The sequence below is a fragment of the Eubalaena glacialis genome, chromosome 3 (genome assembly GCF_028564815.1).
Source record: "Eubalaena glacialis isolate mEubGla1 chromosome 3, mEubGla1.1.hap2.+ XY, whole genome shotgun sequence".
Taxonomy (NCBI): Eukaryota; Metazoa; Chordata; class Mammalia; order Artiodactyla; family Balaenidae; genus Eubalaena; species Eubalaena glacialis.
In genome coordinates, this window is record NC_083718.1 from 180,599,854 (window position 1) to 180,618,684 (window position 18,831).

Below are 18,831 nucleotides of genomic sequence, written 5' to 3' on the forward strand. Positions count from 1 at the left end.
GTGCTCCCATTCTTGTGTGTGAGTCTCGCAGTTGTGTCAGAGCTGAGCCCCCGTCTCCTCTGCCTGCAGCTGTCCTGTACTTCCTCCTCCAAGTCAGCTTCCTGGTGGATGAGGGGGTGTCTCCGGTGCTGCTGCAGCTTCTCTCCTGTGCTCTGTGTGGCAGCAAAGTCCTCGCTGCACTGGCGGCCTCGGCAGGGCCCTCCAGTGCTTCCTCCTCCTCCGCCCCTGGGGCCACCGGTTCTGGACAAGCCACAACACAGTCAAAGTCATCCACGAAGAAGAGTAAGAAAGAAGAAAAGGACAAGGAGAAAGAGGGTAAGGGTCACCTTCTTGTCTCAGTGACCAGGGTCATGTGTTCTAATCTCTCTGAGAGCACATGGTTCATTCTCTTCTTCTTTTTTTTTTTTATTAATTTTTATTGGAGTGTAGTTGCTTTACAACGTTGTGTTAGTTTCTTGCTGTACTGCAAAGTGAATCAGTCATACGTATACATATATCCCCTTTTTTAGATTTCCTTCCCATTTAGTTCACCACAGAGCATTGAGTAGAGTTCCCTGTGCTATACAGTAGGTTCTCATTAGTTGTCTGTTTTATACATAGTAGTGTATACATGTCAGTCCCAATCTCCCAGTTCATCGCATTCCCCCCTTCCCCCCTTAGTAACCATAAGTTTGTCATTCTTTTCTTCTGAAAGGTTTTTCATCCTGATTTACAGGGACCTAAAACCCAAATGCCCTCTAGTGTCTACTCTTGGTCTCATTTTCAGTTACGTTGAAGGTGACACCTTAAAGAGTGTGACTTCCATACCTAGTGTCTGTAACAGGAAAGGTCAAAGTGCACCAAACATTTTTACTAGGCCCAAGTTTCTTTTTCTGTGAAATAATAACACTTGCTTCGTGGAGAGATTGTCAGTGTTAAATGAAACTATGCTTATAAATGTGCCTTGTAAACTGGTAAATGCTCTACAAATGGACGCTATAGTGAGCTTTAGCTGAGTCCTTGCCATCAGAAAGGCAAAAGCTTTTTTCTGCGTTCCTGATTTTCATGGTCCTTGGAGGCCTGAGACAGGTGATTGGTGGAGAGCAGTGGACGTTCACATTCCCCAATGAATTATTCAGATCCCTCTGTGCCGGTCCGTGGTAATGTTGACTGTTGTAGGTAGCAAACTTTTGAAAGGAAATTCCTTCTCCAGTGTGACTATCTTTGTCAGTGCCAGGCTTGTAGAGGTACTTTTTTTGGTAGGATTATTATATCTGGGGCTGACTTTTTGTCCCCCAGTAACCAACTGAAAGTTGTTTTCAAATCATAACCATTTTGGTGAAACTTTAAAACATGGACAGAATTCCCTCTCTTTCCACCTGAGCACTGGCTGTAAGACCCTAGACCACTTGTTCCTACTTTTCAGCCCTTCAGTCCTGCTTTGATCTTGCAGGTGAGAGCTCAGGCAGCCAAGAGGACCAGCTGTGCACAGCTCTGGTGAACCAGCTGAACAAATTTGCAGATAAGGAGACCTTGGTCCAGTTTCTGCGTTGCTTCCTCTTAGAGTCCAATTCTTCCTCCGTGCGCTGGCAGGCCCACTGCCTGACACTGCATATCTACAGGTAGGGTCCGGGGCTTAGTTTTAGCAGACTGTGTGGGTCTGGGACCAGAGTGGGTGATGTATCAACCGTTCTGTCTTGGCTCTATGTTACATACTCAAGGTCGTCCGTACTATCAGTATTTACACCAGTCTGAATCCTCTTGACTATTACAGATTTCTTCATTGAGTTATCTGCTTTTTGGCTATTAAACTGATGTCAGAAGCAAGAGATGATCTGTTTTCCACTAAGAAGGCTATGTTTAGAAGTTTGTAAGATGACCGGGCTTGACTCTTTAGGGTAACAAAGCTCAGTTTCTGCCATTGCGAGATGTCAGATGATGGGAATAAATCACCTCCTGAAGACAGGAAAGGATCATGCTACATCTGTTAAGGTTGATTGTCAAAAGAACAGAAGAGCCATTCAAACTTAACTCATAGTTGTGGGGAAATAGATTCATCTCCAAAACGGTACCTGGGCCTTCTTGATAAATAAAGGAACCTCAGGGTGTTCTGCTGCTTATAATATAAACTGTCATTTATCTACAGAAACTCTAGCAAATCTCAACAGGAGCTCCTGCTAGATCTGATGTGGTCTATATGGCCAGAACTCCCAGCCTACGGTCGTAAGGCTGCCCAGTTTGTGGACCTACTAGGCTATTTCTCCTTGAAAACCCCACAAACAGAGAAGAAGGTAACAGACGATTGACGGTCGGAGAGGCTAACTTGCCACATTTTAACCTTTTTTATCTTGAGTTAAGAAACATTATGATCAACCCACATGGGAGTACATATATGAAATCTCTTTTAAGTATATATTAAGCACTCCCAGTATGTATGCCACCTAGATAATATACACTAGCAAATAAGTATAGTCTGAATTTGGCTTAGCCAATAGAAGTAGATAAAGTGGGGAAGAAAATGCAACTCATTAAAGTTGCTTGGGAAAGAAAGTGCTCCTCTGGGTTTCCTGGCAGTCCTGATCGCATATCCAACGTGTTTTTGCAATTAGATAACCATTTCATGGCTTCTCCATAATAATAAAATTTCTCTTCCTCCACAAGGTATAAAAAGAGGGGCTGTCACTAAGATCGTGGAAACTACTAAAGAAGATAGAATCCTTTAAATGACTAGGAGTTAGGCTCAGCTTTGTTTGATTCTGAATGAGGGCTGCTACTTCTAGGGCGGTATCAGCTAGAAAGCAGAGCAAAAAAGTCTTTGCCAGTAAGACTTTCCCTTGGGCTTTAATTCTGGTCCTATATTGACTTCTGGTTTCAGTTGAAAGAATATTCACAGAAGGCTGTGGAGATTCTTCGTACTCAAAACCACATTCTTACCAACCATCCCAACTCCAACATTTACAAGTGAGTTTTGTTCTGCTTTCTTCCTATTTGAAGCTCGGTCAACAGTCCAGTTGCTATTTCTACATGGATTGGCTCTTATTTATGAATCAATACACTCCTGTCTAGTTGGTCTTTGAATCCCTCCCTTGTAGTTGGGGCCTTGTGCATAGCAGGTGCTCAAAATGTAACTGCTGAATTAGGGTTTGGTAAGCAATGATTTAAGAAGGTCTCTAGTTTTCAAGGGTCTAAGTGTAAATCACATAAGGCAAGTTTACAGAAACGGCTGCATTAAAAAAAAAAAAACAACAACTTTGGAAGAGAGTGTTGGTTAAACTGTCAGTTTATTATTTCCCTGGTTTATTAGTGACTGTTCTTTTTTTTCCTCCAAACTTTATTGAGGTATAATTTACATACAACAAAATTTACACGTTACAAGTGTACAATTCAATGATTTTTAGTAAATTTAATTGTGACTCTTCTTTGAGTCAAATTTTAATGTAACATTTAGGATTCCTGTGACCTCAGAACAGCTCAGAAATAGGAAACGTCTAAGGTCACTCAGTTGAAATTCCCTTCCTGTGACTTAACGCTGTTGGGATTTCTCACATTTCCTTGTGTTCTCACTAGAGTGAAGCTTGCCTTGGGGAATATTGAGCCATGGTTTTCTCATGGCTTCTTTGTGAAGCTCCATGCTTTCTAAAATGAAAATCTCCTTATGCTAAGACTGCTTTCTTCCTTAGCACCTTGTCTGGCCTAGTGGAGTTTGATGGCTATTACCTGGAGAGTGATCCCTGCCTGGTGTGTAATAATCCAGAAGTGCCATTTTGTGTAAGTGACATCTTTAACATGGACAGTCCTGAGGCTTACAGGGCCAGTGGGTTTCTTGTTTTTAGAGGTTGATTATTACTGCATAGGCATCCCTCTCCCAGTGGTTGGTTGCAGTGGTATTAATCCTTACCTGCCCTGCTACCTTAAATAGAAACTTCATCCATGGATGAAGAGTGGGTTACACTGATGAGTTTTGAAGAGGACAGGATGAGCCGTTAACCTTGAACTAACACAGTGTTTTGTGTGTACTTCTGCATTTAGTATATCAAGCTGTCTTCCATTAAAGTGGACACGAGGTACACCACCACCCAGCAGGTTGTGAAGCTCATTGGCAGCCACACCATCAGCAAAGTGACGGTGAAAATTGGGGACCTGAAACGGACCAAGATGGTGCGGACTATCAACCTCTATTACAACAACCGAACTGTGCAAGCCATCGTGGAGCTGAAAAACAAGTACGGGCTTTTCAGACTTGGGGAGGGGCAGCAGGCTTACGAGGCTCAATACCAGTTGTTGCCTTTGGTTGCTGGAATCAGGTAAAGCAGCACATTCCTAGAGGCCTAGTATGTCCTCTTGCCTACTTAGGTCATGGCTGAGGGACACAGGTGAAACACCAGTTCTTAAGGATGCTGACGAAAACTATTTTGAAGTTATGTCCTGTGGAGCCCTCAGGGTCTAAGATCTTCAACAGCCTGAAGGGAAGCTGAGTGAGGGGGACTCTAGGCTTCTGATACCCGTGTTAACTAGAGTGGTTCTATTTTTAGATAGACTGTTCTATATGGGAAGTAGTTGTTTCTTGGATTAAGACACTGTTCTCTTGTTCACAGAGCAGGCAGTGTTTCTCCAGGAGGTTCTCTAGTTTGAAGTCCTTCCATTTCTGCATGGTGCATTCCCTCTACATATGCTGATGTTGGATCTTTCTAGATTATCTGTCCCAACATCTGAATCAAGGCATGTTGTATATGGGCCAAAGAGGACACTAGCATGGGTTATAGTGTCAACTTTTACAGAGACAGACCACTTGTTGTTGAAGACTCAGGCATTTTTGTTGGGCAGAGAATATAAGTAGTTGCTACTTGAATGTTTAGACCTACAGGGAGTGCTGCTCTGTGCATAGAATGGAAGTATTGGTATTACTCTAAAGGTAGCATAAAGCTAGCATGTACCACATGAACAAATGGCCACAGGAGCTCTGCTTAAAGGAAGTTTTCTCTTTGTCCTTTGAAAAGCATAGTTAACATTGATGATCTGCAAGTAGAAGCTGCTCATTGGGATGACCCAGTCCCCTCTGGAGAGGGTGGATTTGATTTTCTGTTGTGTAGAGTCAGCGTAGCTGCTGGTAAAGACCTCAGACTCTGGAATGAGACTGTGGGTTCACATCCCTTGGAGAATTTACGTAGCCTCAGTTTCCTTAACTGTAAAATGGAGAGAAGTCCACTTTCAGGGTGTTATTTTAAGGATTAAATGTGTTAGTATATGTGAAGTGCTGAGAACAGAGCCTGACACATAATAAGTGCTTAGTAAATATTAGCTCTAATTGTATTAATATAATTACCTCTAAATTATCCCATGCCTTTACTCTTTCTGACTCTACTTGGCACTTGGTCTGGATCCTGGTATGTCCCTCTGCCTCTCTAAAGCAACCTGAGTTTTATCCTTCCAAGGTAGTTGTCTTGATAGGAACTCATGGCAGTCGTCATCATGGTACCTCTTGGGATTACAGGCTTCAGTGTGGCATACTTTTGGAGTAATATCTTCCCTTGATGTGCATTCCCTTGTTTTTCTGGAGTATCAAAAATTATCATATATATGTCTTAAAGCACCTGTATGTTATACCCTTTTTTTTTTTTTAAGAGAGAAAGAATAGAGGAAACATTTTTTTAAAATTAAGTTGCTTTTATTTGCCAGATTTCCTTTCCTTAGAGTAACGAATTAATGGCCTTAGAAGAATAGGTAGGGACAGTCTTCTCTTCGTCTCATCAGACTGTCATTGCTGAGGGTCTTGTGAGAGGCTCTTAGGCCATCTGCCCCTCTGTCTGACACTGTCTCTCCTAGGCCAGCTCGCTGGCACAAAGCCAAGAAGGTTCAGCTGACCCCCGGGCAGACAGAGGTGAAGATTGACCTGCCTTTGCCAATAGTGGCTTCCAACCTGATGATTGAGTTTGCAGACTTCTATGAAAACTATCAGGCCTCCACGGAGACCCTGCAGTGCCCACGCTGTAGTGCCTCAGTCCCTGCCAACCCAGGGGTCTGCGGCAACTGTGGAGAGAACGTCTACCAGTGTCACAAATGCAGGTAAGTGAGTGGTTGTCACCCAGGCCAGGTACATTCCTTGTATTTTTCTGTAAGAGTCTCATTGTGCTCCATTTCATTGTGTGGTGCCCTCATAATAACTAGAGGATTATGGGTGTGTAGAGTGCGGAGTTCAAGGATGGAAAAGGGGAAGAGTGGGGTGTGCGTGGGCGTGCGCGTGCACGTGAATTCACGCGACCATCCAGTGGTGGGTGGTGCTGGGGTCCCTAAGTTTGGTTCTGGGTCTCCCTTTCTTGTTACCTGGTTGCTTAAGTCATCCTCGCCTATTTGCTGCTGCCCCTCTGAGAGTCCCTGCAATAGTTTGCAGTGTATAGATGTGGCACGGTCCATCTCCTCTCCCTACAAATCCTCTGCTGCCCCCTGACCCAATCACTATGGTTTTTCAGATCCATCAACTATGATGAAAAGGACCCCTTCCTGTGCAATGCCTGTGGCTTCTGTAAATACGCTCGCTTCGACTTCATGCTCTATGCCAAGCCTTGCTGTGCAGTGGATCCCATTGAGAATGAAGAAGACCGGAAGAAGGTGAGGCCGCATCCGTCCGAGACTCAGGCAGGGCTTTGATCTGAGCTGTGGGCTGAGCTGATGTGGGGAGCGTGCTTTCCCTTCTAGCTGAAGTCTTCTCAACTTGGCACTATTTTCAGGGCTCGGCTTTTGAGTGGCAACAAATAAGACAGATATATTGGAACACATGGTTTGTGTAGGATTTTGGAGACATGTTGTTAATGAAACTAGAATATCTCAAGGGACAAATGACAAGATTTGGAAAGGCAGATAGAACTTGGGTGACTTGCCCTGCATTTGTTCCACAGACTGCTTCAAATTGCGGTTGCTGGCCTTCCCTCATTGTTGGCTTGTCCAGGGGCTCGTTCTCTGCTAGCATGATGTGGTGGGACTGGATATGGGAGGACAGGGAAGAGGGGGGAACTGTCAGGATAGTCACTAGCATCAGCAGCCTGGCAAAGCAAAAGAACACCTAGCTTTGGAGTCAGAAGGATGAAAGTTCCAGTACCACCTGTGCTTTTTAATACTGTGTGACCTGGCATAAGTCACTGCTCTCAGCATTGTTTATTTATACGTATATCGTATATGTTGTGTATTATTAAAAATAACATGCCCGCCCCACAGGATTATTGTGAAGAATGGAAATAATGTATGAAACACAGAACCTAACCTAGAGGTCCCTGACCGATCACTCAGGGAAAATCTTCATGCTGACGAGCCTTCACGCACGCCCCTGTCTCTTCCTGTCTAGGCTGTTTCCAACATCAACACACTTCTGGACAAAGCTGATCGAGTGTATCACCAGCTGATGGGACATCGGCCACAGCTGGAGAACCTGCTCTGCAAAGTGAACGAGGCAGCTCCTGAAAAACCGCAGGTAATCCAAAGCTGGAGGGACATTTGGAGAGGGTTCTGGATCAGAAGCAGAAGACTAGCCCCTGGGTGAGGCCATCTCATGGTGGAAGGCTGACAGCTTCCCTCTTGGTTGCAGGATGACTCGGGGACGGCTGGGGGCATCAGTTCCACCTCAGCCAGTGTGAACCGGTACATCCTGCAGTTGGCGCAGGAGTACTGTGGAGACTGCAAGAACTCTTTCGATGAACTCTCCAAAATCATCCAGGTAGAGAAACGGGAGCAGCTGGAGAGTGTGTTTTGTCGTGTGTTATCGACGTTGTTTTCAAAGCAGTTCTTTGCTCTCCCCCAGCAGCTCAGCTCCGGGGGTGCCCTTGCCCAGCCGCACAGCTTCTCACCCACAGTGGTTTTGGGTGCTTGGTAGAGAGCTGAGTTCGTTCCAGAAAACAGAATAATGGAGATTATTATAGATGTGTTTTTCTTGACCATTCACAGCCCATCTTTTAGTAGAGGGGTTAACTGGTTTTAAAAAAATTGGGTGCCAAGGTTTTGTTCCCGTTTTTTCTGATAGACGTGTTTGCAGGCTTGAAGGGTAGGGCACACCAACTCCAGTCAACCAGGGTGGGCCATACGGTGGATGGCATGTTACAGACCCCACCCCCATGGGAGGGAAGGCTGGCCGCAGACAAGAGGAGCCAGGGTCCTTGTCCCTTAAGTTGCTGGTGTGCCATTTTTGCTACACGTGCCTACGTTCCTGACTTTGTTCTTTGTGAGACAGTGTTACGTGGGAGTTAAGGGCATGGGCCTGCGATCAGAGGCTGAGTTCTAACTCTGCCGCTTACCTTGGTCAAGCCAACCCCTCTAAGCTTGTTTCCTCCTCTATAAAATGGGGATAAAGTATCTAATTGGTAAGGTTATCAAGAGGGTTAAATTAGATAATGCATGTAAAGTGTTTTTTCAAACCAAAGCTGATTTCTAGTTAACTTTCTCTTTCTCTTTATTTTAATTGCTGATTTCTTTCTCTTTTGTCTTTTTTTTTTTTTTTTTTTCTTAGAAAGTTTTTGCTTCACGCAAAGAATTGCTGGAATACGACCTGCAGCAGAGGGAAGCAGCCACCAAATCATCTAGGACCTCCGTGCAGCCCACCTTCACTGCCAGCCAGTACCGCGCCTTGTCCGTCCTGGGCTGTGGCCACACATCCTCCACCAAGTGCTACGGCTGCGCCTCGGCCGTCACAGAGCACTGTATCACCCTGCTCCGGGCCCTGGCCACCAACCCCGCCCTGAGGCACATCCTCGTCTCCCAGGGCCTCATCCGGGAGCTCTTTGATTATAATCTTCGCAGAGGCTCTGCGGCCATGCGGGAGGAGGTCCGCCAGCTCATGTGCCTCCTGACCCGGTCAGAGCTTGCGCCGTGGTGACGGGGGCCGGTCATGCCTGCTCGTGCTGGGGTGGAGGCGGCAGCGGTGCTGGGAGCACCAGAGGGTGCACAGAACCGTGCTTCTCCCTGCCAAACAGCTTTGCTAGCTTATAATAGAGAAAAAAACGGGAAGAGGTCCCGGGTATAGCTGAACAAACCTGGGGAGCATTTGAAGCCCGGGTTTCCGTGTAGGTAGTATGTTTGTCTTGTACTTGGTTGGTACCAGTGGGGTTTCCTGAGGAAGCAGTTTCTGAGTTTTGGTGAGGGAGGAGAAGGGTGCAGCGGGGTACTTGGACTCAAAACTCACACAGAAGAAGACAGTTGGAGCAGTGGAGCCTAGGGATTAAGAGCTTGGATCTGGATCGGAAAGACCCAGTATCGGATATTTTGTACTATGTGCCTTGGACACATTTCTTAACTTCTCTGAGCCTAAGGTTTCCTTATCTGAGAAATACTGATAATGGCAAATATCTTAAAGGCTTGTGGTGAGGATAGACTAACATAATTCATTGCAAGTAATAAATCATATTTGTGGAGTACTTGGTCTGTGCCCATACAGTACCCATAGCTGGATTTTAGATTATTTACTGAGTATGTTGCATAAGTTCTGGAACGTGTTAGCTGGTTGGTAAGTATTACTTGCTGTATTATTTATTCACTCATCTAACAAATATGTACTGAGCATCTGCTGAACGCTAGGCACTGTTCTAAACTCTGAGGATACAGTGATAGATGAAACAAAGTCCCCGCACTCATGTAGCTTATGTTCTAGAGGGGAGAAAGGCAGTAAACAGGTAATTACACACTACAGTGTCAGGAGATTAGATGTGAAGAGCGGTATAGCTGGGATGGCAACCCTGATTGCAGGTAGGGTTGCTGCGGAGGATAAAGTGGTCAAGGACGACCTCTGAGGGGTGATGCTTGAGCAAAGCCCTGTGTGAGGTGAGGGGGCAAGTCATGGAGATACTGAAGGCGCGGGCTGCACACAGAGGAAATAACAAGTGGCAGGAGGAGAGGCAGGGGTGTGCCTGGGGTGTGAGGGGCAGGGGCCACGAGGAGCACTTGTGCATGGAGTGAAGGATACCAGTGGGGGAACAAAGGGGAGGGGATTTAGTGAGAGATCGCAGGGCCCGGATCCTATAGGGTCTTGTAGGTCATTATAAGGACTTGGATTTTATTCAAGACACGTTGGGAAGCAAGAAAGGGATGTGACACAATTTGTGGGGTTTTTTTATTACTAAAATATACATTATTACAAAGGGACATAGATGGGAAATGTGGATGCCTTGTGGGAAATGAAGTGAGGGCAGTTGGCGAAGATGAGGAAAGAGTTGTGGCCAAGGCTGAGAGTGGACACCTAGATTCTGGAGACTGACACACCAGGCAGTGTCTGGGGGCCGTGCAGCCTGGGGACGTGGGCTGCGGAGAAAATCCCCCCTATGTTAGTGCTGCTCTATTCTCAGTCAGCGTCTCCTCCCAGGAAAGGCGGCTGGGGCATGCCCTTTTTATGACACAGCAGGGTTTTGTGGGGCTAATGTGTCGTCTTGCCCTTGGGAAGGCTGGGTAGCTCTGGACATTGATTTCCTTTTCTCTGGGCTCCTTCAAGTGCAAAGGAGGGACAGAGCCAATGATGAATAACAGGACTCCTTTCTCTGCTTCCCCAGCGACAATCCAGAGGCCACCCAGCAGATGAACGACCTGATTATTGGCAAAGTCTCCACAGCCCTGAAGGGTCACTGGGCCAACCCTGATCTGGTGAGCAGGCTGGCCGTCCCCTCACTCTCTGCCTTCATTCCCTCGGCTTCCTCCCTGCCGGTCTCGTTTGCAGAGACAAGAGGGAGGGAGCGGCACATTTGCAGAGCTCATGTCCCACAAAGATTTTCCCAGGTCAGAGTCAACCTCAGAGAGAAGAGAAATGAATGGTTGGCTGTGTGGAGGGTCTCCATCTCTCCATTGTCTCTCTGATGGTCCACCTGTGACCAGATGTTCTAATGCTGAGTCCCTGGGTCTGAGCATGGACGTGAGCCCTAGTCCTGGGATTGACCCTGCAGACCCTCCTCTACTCATGTCTCTTCCTGTTGGCCTTCTAGGCAAGTAGCCTTCAGTATGAAATGCTGTTGCTGACAGACTCTATCTCGAAGGAGGACAGCTGCTGGGAGCTCCGCTTACGCTGTGGTGAGTTTGGGGGACATCTGGTTAGCAGTTTGCCAGAGAAAGGAGAGGAGGCTTCAGGGCGCAGTCCTAGGCGCAGGGCGGGAGAGGGCAGGGGAAGCTGTGCTTGGGCAGCCTTGCCACGGCAGGCGTGATGTGTTCTGTGATCACGTGTGACTCTGCCTTTCCTTCCTCTGCCCAGCACTCAGCCTTTTCCTCATGGCCGTGAACATTAAGACTCCCGTGGTTGTTGAGAACATTACCCTCATGTGCCTGCGGATCTTGCAGAAGCTGATTAAACCACCTGCTCCCACCAGCAAGAAGAACAAGGTACGGGGCCAAGAGGGAGGGCAGGGCGCAGGCCCCGGCCAGCACCTGCCCTGCCTCTAAAGGCCTCTGCTCACCTGAACTCGCTCTCCCTGGGTGGCACCAATGCTTCCTTTTGCGGCAGTTCAGCAGAGATGGGTTGGGGTTTTTGAGAAGGAAGGTTTCTCAGAGGGAACTCAAGAGAAAAGCAAACACAAGAATACAAACGCGTAGAACAAAGTGGTTAGCCGTGGAGGACTGCCTCTTTCTCCGGTCACGTCAGATGACTCGCAGCTCCCAGAGGACACAGTGTTCTTTCCTACCTCTGTGCCTTTGTACATGCAGTTTTGCGCAGTGGTGGAAGTCCTGGGCTCTGAGGCAGACCTCTTGATTTCAAATCCCAGCTCTTGGATTCACTAGCACTGTGACTTGGGCACGTTATTTAACTTAGGTTGCTTGGTTACCCCGTCTATAAAATGGGAATACAGTTTCCACCTGAAGTGTTGGGAAGAATAAATGACTTAATGCAGATCAAGTGCTCAGAGCAGTGTCTGGCCCATGTTAGTCCTTAATAAATGTTATTTGTAGCTGTATGGTGTCTCCTCTGCCTGGAATGCTCGCCTTCATTTTGTTAGCTGCTCCTTCAATTAACCAGTTCTCTGCTAGGCTGGCTATGAGCTCCTCGAATCCAGGGACTGTCTTACTAAGATGTTTTTATGTCCAGTGCAGAGCGTGGTATCTAGCATTATAATAGCCGCTCAGCAAATCATTGTTAAGTGAATGAATAAAGCCAAGTTTTTAATCCTAAAATGGCCTAGCCACAGATGAACTTGCTTACACCAGTTGAGAACATGCGGGCCGTAATTCTTTCCATCGGCCGTGCCTGAGGCCGTGGGTGCCTCCTATCCATCTTTGTAGTCCGTGGGCCATTCTCCTTCCTGCTCCATCCTAATGGAATCCCTTGGTGGGAAACGAAGTCTTCATTGCAGGATTCTGAGTGGTAAGCAGTAGGGAGGAAGCTGGGCAATGAACAGTTTACTCTGTTTCCCTTTCCTGATCTGCCCGGACAGTCCTCAGAAAAGACCCCCCTTCCTTCCCTTTGATGAAGGTTTACTTCCCCTCAGAGCTAAGTCTCAGCAAATAAAAATTGGTTCTTGATTGAAAAGAGGAACCTCATCCCCACGTAACTGTCATTTTTCCCCACAGTGTGAGGTAAAAGATTTCCACAGGGTTCTTACTCTCGGAGCACTGAAGCCTCACATTTTGCTTAGTTTTAGCCTAGAGAGAGCAGCAGTTCTCAAAGTTAGGCTCATAGATAGATCCCTGGGTGTTCCCAAGACTCCCAGAGAATCTGTGAGGTCAACATTATTTTCATAATTACCCTAAGACGTGATTTGCCCTCTTCACTGTTTTGTGGCATTTGTGCTGATGGTGCCAAGTCAGTGATGGTGAGGCCACTGGAGCCTTAGCATGAAGAGGCTGTGGGCCCAGCTCCACTCAGAGCCGCGCTCTTCCCTGCCATGCACTTACGCTCTAGAGCGTCCTTGATGAAGCATCGCGGGTTAATTTTAGTAAATCTTGACTCCTGCGTGCTAATCTTTTTTTTTTTTTTAAATGATTTTTTAAAATTTATTTATTTATTTATTTATGGCTGCGTTGGATCTTCGTTGCTGTGCGCGGGCTTTCTCTAGTTGCGGCGAGCGGGGGCTACTCTTCGTTGCGGTGCGTGGGCTTCTCATTGCGGTGGCTTCTCTTGTTGCGGAGCATGGGCTCTAGTCACGTGGGCTTCAGGAGTTGTGGCTCGTGGGCTCTAGAGCGCAGGCTCAGTAGTTGTGGCGCCCGGGCTTTGTTGCTCTGCGGCATGTGGGATCTTCCCGGACCAGAGCTCGAACCCGTGTCCCCTGCATCGGCAGGCGGATTCTTAACCACTGCGCCACCAGGGAAGCCCAGCTAATCTTTTTAATATTCAGCAAGACAATGTGCGAGGCCCAGAGACAGTGCCCTGGCGCGCTGCAGCACAGCGGTTGTCCTGGGGAAAAGCACTTGTGTGACTGCGCTGCAAGCTGAACCAGCTGCTTTTTTCATGGAATCCCGTTTGTGCTTGAAAGGAGGGCTGATGGGCAAATTGTGGTTGTTCAGAATCGGGTGTTTGGTAGACATTTTCTTAAAAAGTGAATAAAGTGAGCTTGTCACTTAAAGAGGAATTGACGTGACTCATTGAACCAGTATTTTCCAAATGACCAGTACATGTTACCGAATCATGTTGAGAGTAAATGATGAATTTTAGTGGAATGGAATACGAAACGTTTATTGATTGGTTTCAGATTCCACATTCTAGCCAGTCTTTAAGAACCTATAATTTGTTAAATTTTGGTTTAGTATCAAAGAAAAAATCCACAATTAATTGAAAAACCTATTAAAATATTCTTTTTTCCAACTAAATATCTGTGTGAGTACTTCAACTGACACAACATATCACAACAGTTTGAACTCAGAAGCAGGTATAACAATCCAGCTGTCTTATTAAGGCAGTCTTTAAACAGTTTCAAAAATATAAAGCAGTGCAACTCTTTTCTCTAGATTATTTTTGTTTTGGAAAATATAAAAAATGTTATTTAGGTTGCCAGGTAATGGATTTATTCTTACTTTTAAATGAATTAATAAATATTTTAAGAATTGCTGAACCTTAATTTTTAGTAGGTACATATGGATGGAGAGAGCTACACACACAAGAACTCTTCGGAGTCAGTAATTTTCAAGAGTAATGGGGTCCTGAGGCCAAAAAGTTTGAGAACCCAGAGTCCTGGGGCTCTGCTGTGTAGGCTCCTTGGGATTAGTTATGGCTCTTTAAATTCTGGAGGCTGCTTAGTGACCCCTTGAAGATTTATGTTTGGGGAAACTACAAATCAGCCTGGGGATAGGAATTAGTATATGTGGCTATAAGACTGTCTGCAGGAAACCAGTTACACTTTATCCTGCACAGTCAAAATCAGTGATCCTAAGCTCAGCATGGAGATGCTACTACTAAATTGGATCAAAATGCTTTAAAGGAACACATAAGGGGCATAAAAGATACGAATGTTGATCCTACTGGTCTTCTTGCCTTTGCATATGTCCCCTTGGGGTGCCAGTGCTATTGTATTGCAGCTGTGGCTCAGATGTGCCCTCGAACTCTCTCACCTTGTCCGCTTTCCTCCTGCAGGATGTTCCTGTCGAGGCCCTTACCACTGTTAAGCCATACTGCAATGAGATCCATGCCCAGGCTCAGCTCTGGCTCAAGAGAGACCCCAAGGCATCCTATGAAGCCTGGAAGAAGTGTCTTCCTATCAGAGGTGTGTCTGTCTCTTCAAGACTTGAGAAGTCGGTCATTCCTACCCCATCCCAGCAGCCCCACAATCCCCCCTTTTCTGTCCCTTTCTTCTCCTTACCTCTCCCTGCACCCCTTTGCCTACCAGGGATCGATGGCAGTGGGAAGTCCCCCAGCAAATCAGAGCTCCGCCATCTCTATTTGACTGAGAAGTACGTGTGGCGGTGGAAGCAGTTCCTGAGTCGTCGGGGGAAGAGGGCCTCCCCCTTGGATCTCAAGCTGGGCCACAACAACTGGCTGCGGCAAGTGAGTGACCGTCCCCTGGGCCCCTCGCCCTGCTGCGCTGGCCTCAGATCCCGAGTAGGGTGTTTCTGCTCCTTCCCACTTGTCTGCTCTGCTTTCTCTTCTTTTCTCTTTGTTATTCTTGCTTCCTTTCACATAGGTAGAGGTTCTTGGTTGCCGCCGCCAGCGTGGTGGACTGGCCGAAACAGAACTCTTTCCGCCTTCTCATCGAGCTCGTGATCTCTGCTCTCCCCCCTGACCACTGAACGGACCCGAGCCTCAGTGCCTGTCCTCCCCTTTCTCCTTCCACCTTTCATATCTTCTGCTGTCCTCTTCTTCTTTCCAGCTAATGTTCTTAAAGATTAAAGTAATTATATTTTAGAGAATTCATTTGTCCATTGGTTCATAACATAAATAACTGGTTTACATTAAATGTAAGTGTTCACCGTGTAGCTGTCCCCAAAATAGAATTGTAGATGTCTTTGCTAAGGAGAATACCTGCTTGTCTTTTTTCCTACTTCAGTCATCTTGGGTACATTCTCCAAAGTACTTGATGGAGAAAATCTCCGTGAAGAAGGTGGCTCTTAGGCAGCCTCTTTACCAGTCTGCAGCAGTCTGATCTTGTGTTAGCTGGTGATTTTTACCTTTAACCTTTCCTAGAGAGGTACTCAGAGGACTTCCTCTGGATGGGTGGCAGTTGACTGTGCCCTGCGGGGCCTGGTGAGAGGCTGTTAGTTGAGCCAGGGCTTCTGTCCATACCCTGCAGGTGCTCTTTACTCCCGCGACGCAGGCTGCACGGCAGGCGGCCTGTACCATCGTGGAAGCTCTGGCCACCATTCCCAGCCGCAAGCAGCAGGTCCTCGACCTCCTCACCAGGTACCCTTTGAGAGTGGGATGGGCAGGGTGGTTGGACTTCATCTCGAGCCCTTCCCGCTTTCCCAGGGGAATCCATAGATCAGGGCGACTGGAGGCGCACCTGTGCTCTATAACTATCTCATTCCTTGTAGAAGACCACAGAAAAAAGTTCTAAAAAGCTGAATTGTAGTGGTAGTGGTAGTAGTAGTGGTGGTGGTGGTGGTGATAGAGCAGCAGAATTTCAGCAGCTAGTAATTTTTGAGATCTTATGAGCTTATAAATGCTTGGCATGCATTGCCTCATTTAATCCTTACCTGGGCTTAAAGTGGTTAATTAACTTGTCTACTGGAAGGCAAGATTTGAATCCAGGCAGTCTAATTCCAAAACCCACATTATTGGCCACTAAACTCTGATAAACTTACCTTGTGAGTGACTCAATCAACCATACTCGTGCTGCCCCAATAACCGCCATTCATATTTTGGTGGTTTATTGTTCCAAACGTGTATAGTTTGTTGCACTGCATTCCCTGTTGTGTGCTCTTGAGCTTTCCCCAAGTGTGGGGAGTTCCCGAGTGGGGAGTTTGGGGCTTTCTCGCCCCACCCCCTTCCTTCCACGGAAGAGAGAGTGGAGGACAGCAGAGGCATGAAAGATGGAAGGGGTGAAGAGGGGCTGTTAGGCTGTTGCAGCTGTTTGAGTTCTCGCTCAGTGCCTGTCTCCCCACGGCAGTTACCTGGACGAGTTGAGCGTGGCCGGGGAGTGTGCCGCCGAGTACCTGGCGCTCTACCAGAAGCTCATCACTTCAGCTCACTGGAAAGTCTACCTGGCAGCTCGAGGAGTCCTGCCCTACGTGGGCAACCTCATCACCAAGGTACCTCCGTCTCACCCAGCCCAGCAGAGCCCCTTTCCCTAGCTCTGCTTTCATTGTTCTCTTTCTCTGCGTGAACTTTGTGGTGTTCTTTTATGCCAAGAAGAAACATTTGTGGAAAATGCAGGCGTATCTTGCCTTATTGCACTTTGTAGGTGACTGTGGGTTTTTTATAAATTGAAGGTTTGTGGCAACGCTGCATCAAGTAAGACTATCAGCGCCATTTTTCCAACAACATTATTTTTTAATTAAGGTATATACATTGTTTTTTTAGACATATGCTATTGCACACTTAGTAGATTACAGTTGAGTGTAGACATGAGTTTTATCTTCATGCGAAAAACCAGATTTGTGTGACTCGCTTTATTGCAATAATCGCTTTATTGCAGTGGTCTGGAACTGAACCTGCAGTATTTCCAAGGTCTGCGTGTGGTACTTCTGTGACTTCATTGTGTTCATCATGAGGATATGCAGTCTGTTGGGGTCACTTTGACTGTTCTCCATTTTTAAGCAGTCCCTTAACGTCATTGCAACTGTCCTTGGCTTCTTGGAAAGGAGTTCTGCAAAGGTTCAGCTTGAGAGAGCATTAGAATAAAAAGACGGTGCTGCCAGTTCCTGGACCAGTGTCGCTGGCAGTGCTGTCACACTAACTGTGCTTATTGTCCTGTTTAGGAAATAGCCCGCTTGTTGGCCCTGGAGGAGGCCACCCTGAGCACTGATCTGCAGCAGGGCTATGCCCTCAAAAGTCTCACAGGTAGAGAGAGCCTCCCAGCCCTTCCTTTAGGGCACCCTGGGTATAGTTTGGGGACTGACCCTTAGTTCCTTGGGTGCTGTGGTTGACTCTCTTCTCTCTCACGTTGACCACACTGCACTTTTAAGGTCTGCGTTTTTCTCCTCAGGGATGGCTTTACGTCTTTGAGCGTCTGTTGGCTATTGACCAGTTCACATCATTGAGCATGCCCCATGCCGAGCACAAAGATAGTGTTTCCCTGCTTTTGAGTTGCTCGTCATCTTTTGAGGATGAATTAAGCCTTCTTTGCTTAATTCTCATTGAGAACTCTTCTAGCAACTTTTTCCTGTCCCCACAGGCCTTCTTTCCTCCTTCGTGGAGGTGGAATCCATCAAAAGGCACTTTAAAAGTCGCTTGGTAGGTACTGTGCTGAATGGATACCTGTGCTTGCGGAAGCTGGTGGTGCAGAGGACCAAGCTGATTGACGAGACCCAGGACATGCTGCTGGAGATGCTGGAGGACATGACCACAGGTAGCACCACCCAGCAGCCTACAGCCCGAGATTCCCATGTCCCTTCTGGCTCCACTTCGGTATACTGGTCTGATTTCCCCAACTTCCTCAGAGCCAGAGCAGGGGCAGCAAACATCTCCTCACATTCAAGGAAAGAAGGAGAAGAAATTTCCCTTGAGACTATTGGTTCTTGGGGTTGTAAAATTCCAGAGCTGGCCTCAGTCAGTTGGGACTTATTTTATATTGGCTGCGCCACGTAGCTTGCGGGATCTTAGTTCCCCGACCAGGGATCGAACCCTTGCCCCCCGCAGTGGAAGCGCAGAGTCCTAACCACTGGACCGCCAGGGAGTTCCCAGTTTGGACTTTTTATATTGAGCTCATAGTGCGGGAAGAGGTCAAAAGTTCTCATGTTGGTGCCTTTCATTGGTTCTGGAAGATTCTCAGCCATCATCTCTTCAGTTGCCTCTGCTCTGTTCGTTTTCCTTGTCCTTGTGGAGCTCCACTCTCACTCTGTCATCCCTATGTCTTCCTCTCTCTTTCATAATGTCCATCTCATTGTATCTTTATGCTGATTTTGGATAATGTCTTCCATCCTATACCGTGTCATTCAGTTCATTAATTTTTTCTTCACTCTGTTATCTTTTTAATCTACCCATTGAATTCTTGCAGTTCTGTATAGATTTTATAGTCGCTAGTTTTTTACTGACATTTCCTACTTCTTTTATAATCTTTCAGCATAGCAAACTTATTTCTGTGTCTGATGATTCTAAAATTTGAAGTATTTATTGATCTAATTCTGTTGTTTGTTTTTCTGGCTCTTGCTTATGGTGCCTTAAATCTTTTTGCATTTTGTGATTTTTTTTGACTGTGAGCTCGTGTTTTGAGGGTGGAAATTCTTCAGGACCCGAGTCAAAGGTGGGTTTTTCCAGAGAAGATTTGTAACTGCTTCTGTGAGGCATCTCAGGGTACAGCCACCCCAGGGCCGCCT

At 46.7% G+C, this 18,831-nt stretch overlaps 1 protein-coding gene across 8 annotated transcripts in view; it reads left to right on the forward strand.

The window, feature by feature from the left end:
• The window catches only part of UBR4 (ubiquitin protein ligase E3 component n-recognin 4), a 126,303-nt gene that overhangs the window by 79,574 nt on the left and 27,898 nt on the right, over positions 1 to 18,831 (forward strand). For all 8 annotated transcript variants that reach the window (XM_061184842.1, XM_061184844.1, XM_061184845.1 and 5 more), the window contains 20 exons: positions 70 to 315; positions 1,433 to 1,601; positions 2,126 to 2,270; positions 2,855 to 2,940; positions 3,660 to 3,747; positions 4,009 to 4,202; positions 5,803 to 6,042; positions 6,447 to 6,585; positions 7,316 to 7,441; positions 7,556 to 7,684; positions 8,471 to 8,814; positions 10,500 to 10,590; positions 10,926 to 11,010; positions 11,189 to 11,316; positions 14,495 to 14,624; positions 14,748 to 14,905; positions 15,648 to 15,757; positions 16,464 to 16,605; positions 17,275 to 17,356; positions 17,691 to 17,864. In XM_061184842.1, coding sequence (XP_061040825.1) covers positions 70 to 315; positions 1,433 to 1,601; positions 2,126 to 2,270; positions 2,855 to 2,940; positions 3,660 to 3,747; positions 4,009 to 4,202; positions 5,803 to 6,042; positions 6,447 to 6,585; positions 7,316 to 7,441; positions 7,556 to 7,684; positions 8,471 to 8,814; positions 10,500 to 10,590; positions 10,926 to 11,010; positions 11,189 to 11,316; positions 14,495 to 14,624; positions 14,748 to 14,905; positions 15,648 to 15,757; positions 16,464 to 16,605; positions 17,275 to 17,356; positions 17,691 to 17,864 — 3,006 coding nt within the window. The remainder of the gene's footprint in view (positions 1 to 69; positions 316 to 1,432; positions 1,602 to 2,125; positions 2,271 to 2,854; positions 2,941 to 3,659; positions 3,748 to 4,008; positions 4,203 to 5,802; positions 6,043 to 6,446; positions 6,586 to 7,315; positions 7,442 to 7,555; positions 7,685 to 8,470; positions 8,815 to 10,499; positions 10,591 to 10,925; positions 11,011 to 11,188; positions 11,317 to 14,494; positions 14,625 to 14,747; positions 14,906 to 15,647; positions 15,758 to 16,463; positions 16,606 to 17,274; positions 17,357 to 17,690; positions 17,865 to 18,831) is intronic.